The sequence below is a fragment of the Oryx dammah genome, unplaced genomic scaffold, assembly GCF_014754425.2.
Source record: "Oryx dammah isolate SB20612 unplaced genomic scaffold, SCBI_Odam_1.1 HiC_scaffold_13, whole genome shotgun sequence".
Classification (NCBI taxonomy): domain Eukaryota; kingdom Metazoa; phylum Chordata; class Mammalia; order Artiodactyla; family Bovidae; genus Oryx; species Oryx dammah.
This window is the reverse complement of record NW_024070197.1, coordinates 4,600,755-4,611,577: the sequence shown is the minus strand read 5'-3', so window position 1 is coordinate 4,611,577 and position 10,823 is coordinate 4,600,755. Positions and strand designations below refer to the sequence as shown.

The following is a 10,823-nucleotide window of genomic DNA, read 5'->3' as shown; positions in this document are numbered from 1 at the left end:
AAAGTTATGAGAAATTTAAAGCCAGTGAGTAAACTAATTTCCACATATGCCATCTCTCTGTGCTACCAAATAGTTCATTGTGGTCTCTTCAGTACAACCTTTAATAAGGTGGGCGAGGTTGCTGTTGGTGGTGGGTTAGCAATTCATTCATTACAATCAACTGAAACACTAAAAGCCATTCACTTTTATTAATAACCATGTATTGATTTCACACATAGGTGAAATAAAACCTTTTACAATCCACGGTATGATCCATGATTAAATACAGATCAAAAGTACAGAGAAAGATAATCATTTTTTGCTATAATGATGTGAGATTTTTGACTTTTACAGCTTACCAAAAAAGCCTAGGAAGCACTTAAGAAGCATGGTATACACTAATTCCATGTCTTTTCCAGGAAATGTTTCTAATATGTTTCTAGGTTATCACTGTCTTTATTTCAACATTGTCAAGTAATAATCATGACTTGTGTTGATATGATAAACATACATCAACATTGCAGTGAACTGTCATTGTGTTCTTCTTACAAATCAAGGATATTACTATTGAAACCTTACAACCAACTTCTGTCTTACTTTAATACATGGAAAGATTAAATTATCACTTACATCTTGGCAACCTCCAGATATTTCACATCAATGCCAAACACCTCCATTTAGATGGTCATTGTACATTTTACATTATGGTATCCTTCATCTTCTAATGGAGAATAGATAGAAATGGTTGCAACACAGTATAAAAAGGCTAATTTTTAATAAACCACCAAAAACCTGTTTGCAAACACACTAGAAAGAAAGCCTAGTACAGATTATTTGAGTGCTGAATTACATTCACTTCAAATAATCTCAAATCCCTTCATTATTCACAACCATACATACATTACTAAGAACTGTAACTTTCTAATCATCAACCTTCACCTCACGATTCATTCTAATATATCCATTTTCTATGTGTTTTAACTATGGAGTACTCCCTATAGTCATTCTCCTTCAGAGAATCTTCTGAAAACAAAATTGACGAAATGCCTTCTAGTATGCAATCTGATATTTATTTTGATTTAAAGTTTGATCAGATACCTTTCTACATATTTGTTACATCATTTCCATAGGTTTCTTGTATAAACTCTTGTGTTTTCTGATGCATGTTTAGGGCAAACCTCTTCCATCCCTTGCTTCATTACTAGGGTTTCTCTCTAGTGTGTGTTCTCAGATGTTTAGTGAGAGTACTACTGTGAGTAAAGGCTTTGCCACATTCTTTACATTCATAAGGTCTCTCTCCAGAATGAATTAGCAGATGTCGAGTAAGAAGTGAGCGACGATGAAAGGCTTTGTTACATTCTTTACATTCATAAGGTCTCACTCCAGTATGAATTGGCCGATGTTGACTAAGCGTTGAGTTGCAACCAAAGGCTTTGCCACATTCAGTACATTTATAAGGTCTCTCTCCAGTGTGCACTCGCTGATGCTGAGTAAGAAGTGAGAGACGCTGAAAGGCTTTGTTACATTCTTTGCATTTATGAGGTCTCTCTCCAGTATGAATTCGCCGATGTTGAGTAAGCGATGAGTTGTAAGCAAAGGCTTTGCCACATTCAATACATGAATATGGTCTCTCCCCAGCATGTATTCGCTGATGTTTAGTAAGACTAGAACGCGTAATAAAAGCCTTGCCACATTCTGTACATTGATAACATCTATCCCTGGTATGAATTTGGTGATGCTGACAAAGGTCCGAACTCGTAATAAAGGCTTTGCCACATTCTTTATATCTGTATGGCTTCTCCCCAGTATGGATTCGATGATGTACAATTAACTTTGAATGACAAATGAAGGTTTGGCCACATTCTGTACAATGATAAGTTTTCTCTCCGGTATGAATTTGCTGATGTTGGGTAAGAAGTGAGCACTGAATAAAGGCTTTGTTACACTCTTTACATTGATAAGGTCTCTCCCCAGAATGAATTCGCTGATGTCGAGTAAGACTCGAGCACTGAATAAAGGCTTTGTTGCACTCTTTACATTGATAAGGTCTCTCTCCAGAATGAATTCGCTGATGTCGAGTAAGAAGTGAGCGACTATGAAAGGCTTTGTTACATTCTTTACATTTATAAGGCTTCTCTCCAGTATGAATTCGATGATGATAGGTTAGCTGTGAGTAACAGACAAAGGCTTCACTACATTCTGTACATTTATAATGTTTCTCTCCAGTATGAATTCGCTGATGTTGAGTAAGACTTGAATTGTAAGTAAAGGCTTTGCCACATTCCTTACATTTATAAGGTTTCTCTCCAGTGTGAATTCGCTGATGTTGAGTAAGATGTGAGCGACGGTTAAACGCTTTGCCACAATATGTACATTTGAAAGGTTTCCTTCCTGTATGGATTTTCCCATGTTTACTTAGATTGGATGACTTACTAAAGACTTTCCCACATATCTTACACTTGTTTTCTTTCTGTGGATTCTGAACAGTCTGCTGTTGAATAAGTTCTGAAGACTGATTAGAAACTTTACCATATTCACTACAAGCCCTCTCTTCAGTACAAGTACTCTTATCTAGAGAAAAACCTGCCATTTTATCAAAGGTATTTCTATATTTATTACTTTCAGAGTCCTTGTTTGAAGATTCGGGTCCATGATGTTTCATAAGATTTGCGTCTCCTTCAACCGTATACCCAGTTTCACTGCCTGAATACCTTCTCACTCCACCATAAATACTCTTGTAATTATTGGAGCTGGAGCTCTTACTTAAGGTCTGACTCATTATACATGGAAAGCTGTTGTGTATTAACCATATCACAATATGTACTGAACAATGATGGTTGGATTTTGTCTCTTCCATTATCATCAACATTATACATCTTGGAATGGAGAGAAAATATCTCTTGGGGGAAGAAAAATGACCCCCTGCTCATGGATCCCTCAAATTGATTAGATTGTGAGTTTGCCCACTCATTGTTAAATTGTAGGTATTCAGACATGCTTGAATGTATGTTTAGTCGAAGCCTACGTTCAGAATTGGCTGAATGAGTATTTGCAGTAGAGACTAGATTACCTTTCAGATTTTCCACATTCCCTTTTAGAGAACATGTATGTTTCAAAAAAGGATGGAAATCCTTTCTTAAACACTTACACTTCTCGGCAGACGTTGAAGACTGAACTTGGTGTTTTTCCCAATTTGACTCACGTTGTTCATTTCTTTTTCCAGTAATGTTAGCATTATGTATAACTGTCTCCATTTGTTTATGTCCATATAAACATCCTCTCTGTCTTTCATTTACTCTCGTATATTTCCTGTCTTTCATTAAATTTAAGTTTCTGAGGTGAAATGTTTGACATATTCCTAGGTTTGCTTTGGGGGATACATCTTCTAATGCTGGATTTTTCGGCATCAAATCCTGGGTATCTTGTGGAGACATAGCTGAAAGATACCAAATAACAGGTAATTTTCCCTGCTATTCTCAGTGAATATCTTTAAAGGTTTAGAGAAAATTGGTGACCATAGCTAGTTTAAAAATAAAATAGAGACCAAAGGATCAAGATGCCAGAGGCCTAGGTACATGTGGAGCTCATCTTTCTCTCCACAAATGAATGAGAAATGGAACAATTTTCACAAAGCCCAGCTGAACACTAGCAGAGGCCCTTGGATATGTGAAAGGAAAAGAAAGATTCCTGCTGAGCTAGGTAGGACAAAAGTAAGAAAGAAGAGGAGAGGAAGTGGGTTGGGGCCTGCAACCCTGCGGGGAGATGAAGGTGAGGCGAGGTCTCCATATCGGGGGAAGCCCCTCCCTGGGGGAGCTCGGTTTGGACAGAAGGAGAGCCTCACTCTCTGTGGGAAGAGAACACAGCAACCAGCGTGTGGCGGCGGGACAGAGTGAGAGCTGCGCACAGGGTACTGGCCCCAGCCCTGCCCGCCCAGCCCGGGAGGCGTGTCCAGCAACGCGGACGAGGGCTGGGCGCTGAAAGGCGGGGTTTGGAGAGCAGACTGAGGCAGAGGACTGCTGTTGGCTGTGAGGAAACAGCCTCAAGTGATGGGAGGGAGGGAGGAGCTCTGCAAATGGGATGCCTGTAGTGGAAGCCTGAACCACCAGAGAGCAGAGTGCCATTGGTGAGTGATGCCCAAAGAAGCAGCCCATTGCATCCCTTGTCCCTATACCAGCCCCTGCTCTGCAAGGACTATGAAGAACTTCATCCATGTAGGTCATTTGATCCCCCAGCCATGGCCTCCCCCACCGACCTCCTCCACAATCAACAGACCCCTGTGCTCTGGGGCAGCCTCAGGAGCAGAACCTGTGAGTTGGCCACACACACACAGATGGAGCTGAAAGTACAGCTGAACCCCAGGGATTAAGAAGAAAAGCTGAAACCTCTCCTTGCAGCAACACAAGCCATGGTCTTACACTCACAACTGGCTTTGTCACCTTAGCCCCTAGGGAGGATCTGAATCAAATACCAGGGCTCTCTCATTCATGGCAGGTGTAGCTTTAGCAGCTGTACACTTTGTGGGCTGGTACACAAAAGCGCTGGGCCAGGACAGAGCCTGAGCTGCCCCATAGTACCACAGTGGCTCCAGCTCCACGTTGAATGCAATCCCAGGACCTGACTTCATTGAATCTATGCTGGTGACCTTGTGAAAACAATGGGCCATCATGCCCATGGTTAAGGTGGGGCTAAGAGCAGTGCCAACACTACATAACATGAGAGCTTGCAGAACGCATGAGAGGGGACAACAGAGCACACCCTGAGGTGAACATCCCCAGAAAAGTAACACTTAATGACTTCTCTCCCAATGGGTGTGCTCCAGCCCCAGCAGTGTGGTACCACAGGTCAGAATCACATCTAAGAATCGGATCTGGGGGCTCTATTCCACCATGCAGGGAGCAGGAACCACCAGAGACAGGGCAGTAACAACCACAGAACAGCCCTGGGGAAACAGCCCTGAATATCCCCGGCAGACTCTGCTCACAATTAACAGCAATCAAAGCACAGACCAAGAGAGGGTAAGTGTCGGGGTCCAACCCCAGTAGGATCCAGGTGTACCCTCAGGATGGACAGCATCAGCAAGAGAGATTTAGAGAGAGATAAAGAATGTTACAGATAAAAAACACAGACGAGAGAAAAGAGGTTGATATTCCTTGGTTTACACAAAAAGCCAATAAAGCCTCAGACAAGGGACTTGTTCTGTTCACGGAGGCTGCAGGCACCCTCTCACCGGAGTGAAGACGCAGAGCGCCTTCTCAATCGGGTCTTAGAAGCCCACGCAGGAAAGTGAACGCAGAGAGCCTCTGTGTTCCAAGGGATCAGCCTAAAAAAGAGAATAAAAGAGAAAAAAAAAAAAAAAAAACAGACACAGGAGAACCAGGCTTTCGTGGAACTAGTCTGTCACTTTATTTTTTAGAGCAGTTTTTATACCTTGACTTGTACATAGAGAAAAATGAAAGATGTAAAGTCATACAGAGTCAGCCCAAACATTACATCTGTTTTGTCTTTATCGAAACCAGGATCTTTTCTGTATACCTTTCCCATAAACAATGTTGTGTACATTATCTTTTAGCCTTGGAGGCCTGTAAACATTTTATGACCCTCTTTTGATAAAGGCTGCTCAACCAGAAAACTTACTTTTCCTCGAAGTGTTTTTTCTTTATATTTTTAACCTATGTCAGCCTCAAAAAGTATTAAACAGAGTTACATTTCTCACGGACCAAAGGTACAGTGAATTACAAAAAAAAAAAAAAAAAACCAATTAGCTCAAAGGTCTGATATGGTTAATTCCAAGGCTATTGCTTGTTTTTCTTAAATTCCAACTACATTAACTATTGCACTTCCTGGTGCACAGTAGATAAGAGATATGGAAACTTAGCAACAAGCATTGGCTCAAAAATGAAATCTTACACCAACATTAATAGCTTTTAACTCATTGAAAGACTCTATATTTTTAGAATGTTTTAGGCTTTCCAGGCCTCTCACAGTTAGGAGGCTATAAATAATCACATGCGTGGCTGCAGGAGTCTGGATAAACCTGCCAAGTATGCTAGAAAGCCATCAGAGGGGTTTGAATTAAAATACTCTTTTTATGTCCAAGAGACTTATTAGCTAGAGCTCTAAGTTGATTTTATTCAGAAAAAGGTGGTCAGGGATAGCCCCCTGTTAATGTCAGAAGAGTTAGTAAAAAACACAAAATAGTAAGACAGCTTCTGGTTTGGGGGTAGATGTTTGAACAGGTCTAGGGGGTCTCTCGAGTCCTCATCTGCCTTGTTTATCAGGTCTCTTTCACATGACCTTGTCATGGGTGGGATCTCCCGTGCTGGCTCCCGGGGGATAAGGGTACAAACCTCTGGACCAATCTCACCCACCAAGGGACAGATACCAGAAGGAAGACTAACTAGGTTCCTAAACCCTTCAAAACAGAGACCACAAACAGAACGCTGGACAAAATGAGATGGCAAAGAAATAGGTTATAAGGAAAGAAACAAGATAAAAACCTCCAAAGACCACTGAATGAAGAGGTGATAGGCAATCTAATGATTACTTCTTGCTTTTAGTCATCTTAAGTGGAGACACCACTCACTGTCAGAAGTCCTAGATGCCAGTAATTCTTAATTCCACTTCTTGCCACACATGTTTCTGAGAATGGTCTATTAGATGTTTCAATCTAAAAATCATAAATGATAGTGACAGAGAACTAATCAGAAACTGAGGACACATAGGAAAATGTCCGAGGAAGCCGAATACAAATAAGATGAACTTAATAAAGTATGAGTTTTAAGAAATTAAATAAGAAGAGAGACTTTAAAACTATGATTGAAACAGGGAAGTCTACTCATTGCTCTGTGGAGACCTAAATGGGAAGGATATCAATAGAACAGTAAAGACTAGAGATCTCTTTAAGAAAAAATAGAGGTACTGGCAATATTTCATGCAAAGATGGGAACAATAAAGGACAGAAACGGGATGGACCTAAAAGAAGCAGAAGATATTAAGAGAAGGTGGCAGGAATACATGGAAGAACTATACAAAAAAAAAAGATCTTAATGACCGAGATAACCACGATGGTGTGATCACTCACCTAGTAACAGACATCCTGGCGTCCAAAGTCAAGTTGGCCTCAGAAGGCATGACGACCAACAAAGCTAGTGCAGGTGACGGAACTGCAGCTGAGCTATTTCAAGTCCTAAGAGACGATAATGCTAACGTTCTGCACTCGATAAGCCAGCAAATTTGGAAAACTCAGCAGTGGCATCAGGAAGGGAAAAGGTCAGTTTTCATTCCAATCACAAAGAAAGGCAATGCCAAAGAATACTCAAACTACTACACAATTTCCCTCATTTCAAACAATAGCAAAGTTTGCTATTCAAAATTCTCCAAGAGAGGCTTTAACAGTATGTGAACTGAGAGCTTCCAGTTGTTCAAGCTGGATTTAGAAACAGCAGAGGAATGAGCGATCAGATTGCCAACATCCCTTGGGTCATATAAAAGGCAAGAGAGTTCTGGAAAAACAACTACATCTGCTTTATTGACTACACCACAGCTTTTGATTGTGTGGATCACAAGAAACTGTGCAAAATTCTTAAAGAGATAGGAACACCAGACTACATTACCTGCCTCCTGAGAAACTTGTATGCATGTCAAGAAGCAACAGTGAGAACTGGACGTGTGACAAGGGACTGATTCCAAATTGGGAAAGGAGTACTATCAAGGCTGTATACTGTCACCCTGCTTAATTTGTATGCACAGTACATCACGTGACATACCGGGTTGGATGAAGCACAAATTGGAATCAAGATTTCAGGGAGAAATATCCATAATCTCAGATATACAGATGACACCACCCTTATAGCAGAAAGCGAAGAGGAATTGAGGAGTCTCTTGATGAAACTGAAAGAGGGTGAAAAAGTTGGCTTCAAAGTCAACCTTCAAAAAACGAAGATCTTGGCACCAGTCAGATCATTTCTTCGCAATTGGTGGGAGAAACAGTGGAAACAGTGAGAGACTTTATTTTTTGGGGGTTCCTAAATCATTGTAGATGGTGACTACAGCCATGAAAGTAAAAGACCGTTGCTCCTTGGAAGAAAGGCTATGACCAACCTAGGCAGCATATTAAAAACCAGAAACACTACTTTGCTGACAAAGGTCCATCTAGTCAAAGCTATGTTTTTTTCAGTGGTCATGTATGGATGTGAGAGGTGGACCATGAAGAAAAGCTGAGTGCCGAAGAACTGATGCTTTTGAACTGTGGTGTTGGAGAAGACTCTTGAGAGACCCTTGGAGTGCAAGAAGAACACGACTCCATCCTAAAGGAAATCAGTTCTGAATATTCATTGGAAGGACATGGTGAAGCTGAAGCTCTGATACCTTGGCCACCTGATGTGAAGAACTGACCCACTGAGAAAGACCCTGATGCTAGCAAAGACTGAAGATGAGAGAAGGGGACGACAGAGGATGAGATGGTTGCATGGCATCACTGACTCCATGGATGTGAGTTTGAGTAGGCTCTGGGAGTTGGAGATGGACAAGGAAGCCTGGCCTGCTGAAGATCATGGATCGCAGACTCAGAATCGAGTGAGTGACCGAACTGAACTGATATATATAATTGATTCTCTTTGCTGTATGAAAGGGAAAGTGAAGTCGCTCAATCGTGCCACTCTTTGCAACCCCATGGACTAGCCTACCAGGCTCCTCCCTCCATGGGATTCTCCAGGCAAGAATACTGGAGTGTGTTGCCATTTCCTTCTCCAGGGGATTGAACCCAGGTCTCCTGCATTCCAGGCAGATGCTTTAACCTCTGAGCCACCAGGAAAACCCTATATATCTTTGCTATTTAGGAGCACAAATTTGGAAAACAGCTATATTCCAATTAGAACATTTTAAAAAGATTTCTTTATATAATTTAAAAACTGCCATAGTTTGAATCAACTGTTAACAATATAGTGGAAATGTGCTAAGATTTTATGTCAATTTATTTTAAAATTCTATGAGGTAACAGAATAAAGTATTTTAGCATGTTAGAATTGGGGCAAATACACTAAAGATATTTAATATAAGGTCATATAAGGAAAAGAGAAACTTTGAAGTCAACTTGAGATGTGCATTCTTTCATTTTCACGAGGTTTTGCTTTCTGCAGTGAAAAATTACTTGAATTTGAAATTTATTTAGAAAGTCCTATGTGTCGCTCCCAGTGGATAGGAAATTATAAATCAGAGAACAAAAACCCATCCCCAGTATTGCTAGAAGTTTGACAGTTTGTCTACCAATCCACACACATTTCTGTCTAGAGGTAGAAGGAAACTTCAAAAGGACTGTCATACAGTTACTCAGAGATGGGCAGTTTTCCTAGGGCCCTCAAGAAATCGAAGAACAATGAATGCAGTTTGTCACAAGCCAAGAGGAGACTTTTAGGTCACACTCTGATGGAGAAAAGCAATCACTGGAGATAAATTCATGAATGATTAAAGAGACAGAATGGGGCAGGTGATACATTTCTATGACAGTAGCAGATACAAACCCAGGTTTCTGAAAACCATTTCCACTGAAGCAAATCTTCCAAAACCAGGTGATGAAGGATGAGTTCCTTGCTGCTCCTTGGACCTCTCATCTGAGTCATCATCTCCAACCATTCATACCTACCTGGGTAAATGGCTGTAGTCCCCATTCTCCTTATATTCCTGGGATCCTTCAATTGCTCCAGAAAGGCGACCAGGTCCAGCGTAGAGATAAGCCCTGTTCATCAGAGAAAGGAATATTTGTGTTGTTAGAGATTCATCAGTATCAAATCCAATATGTATTCAGGTGAGATAAGAACACATTTTGTTCTAGAAAACGATTTCCTTAAATACTTTATTCAAACCAGCTATACAATACTAACAAGCACCTAACAATCAGATCCTGAGATTCTGGTCAAGTAGTACGAAGGCAAAAGTAAGTAGTGTCAATGTGAAATTAAGAGAGGGTCCAACTATTTAATACCACAGAACTTACACAATTACCACTAATGCAGAATGCAGGAGGCAGAGTACATCAAGGAAGAAAAACGTCACCAGCATAACGATTCATCATGAATCATCTTCTTTCTAAACTCACAAATACCCATTTTCCCCTAGAAAGCAGAGATCTGAAACCACTGTGGGAAGCAGAAAATTTCAGAAGACATTCTTGACATGACGGAACTAAAACCCAGTGGGTAGATAAGGGATTCTGGAAGGCAGTTATCCTCACCCAAGGAGGCCAGGTTCCCATAGTTCTCTAACATCACGTCCCTGTACAATTCCCGCTGACCGAGGTCCAGGCATTCCCACTCTTCTTGAGTGAAGTCTATGGCCACATCCTGGAACGTCAGCCATCCCTGAAATACAAAGTACAGATGCCAAGAGGCCATGGGAAGACTTCCTAATGTGATCCAGGATGAAAATGGCAAGTTTAGAGTCCTGGTCGTGATTTAGTGGCTTGGCTGGTATTACAAAATATATTTTTTACACAGTAATCCTTTCTACCCAATTTCTAATGTGAAAAAAAGAGGATGAGTTATGATCCACAAGCCATTAGAGAAACTACTCTCATCTGAAAGAGCAATTATAAAATAATCAGGGCAACATTGCATATTTATTCTTCAGTGTTCTACTCATGTAACATAGGATAAATTGTTTATCAAACAAACAGGAAATTTTTTTTTTTTAATGTATTCTGAGCCAAGAGTTCTGAAGTGGGGCCAAAGTGCCACATTTTTAGCAAGGTTATTTGACTTAGTAATGTTGAAAATTCTGCTGGATGAATGACTATTTTGAACCCCAATGAAACTGAATATTAAGGTAAGAATTTATACTTAAGTTGGAAC

At 40.6% G+C, this 10,823-nt stretch overlaps 2 protein-coding genes across 2 annotated transcripts; both read right to left on the bottom strand.

The window, feature by feature from the left end:
• Window positions 1–1,284: 1,284 nt before the first annotated feature.
• Window positions 1,285–2,569, bottom strand: LOC120873048 (zinc finger protein 501-like). Its single transcript, XM_040253798.1, is given in 2 exon segments — window positions 1,285–1,434; window positions 1,436–2,569. Coding segments are annotated over 2 exon segments (1,212 nt in total). The 3' UTR covers window positions 1,285–1,356.
• LOC120872072 (zinc finger protein 736-like) lies at window positions 2,542–10,576 on the bottom strand. The gene is made up of 3 exons (XM_040252222.1): window positions 10,208–10,576; window positions 9,620–9,712; window positions 2,542–3,415 (listed from the first exon to the last, which is right to left on the bottom strand). Exons 1-3 carry the CDS (start codon window positions 10,365–10,367, stop codon window positions 2,739–2,741), a joined length of 930 nt encoding a protein of 309 aa, XP_040108156.1. The 5' UTR covers window positions 10,368–10,576; the 3' UTR covers window positions 2,542–2,738.
• Between the last annotated feature and the right edge of the window lie 247 nt (window positions 10,577–10,823).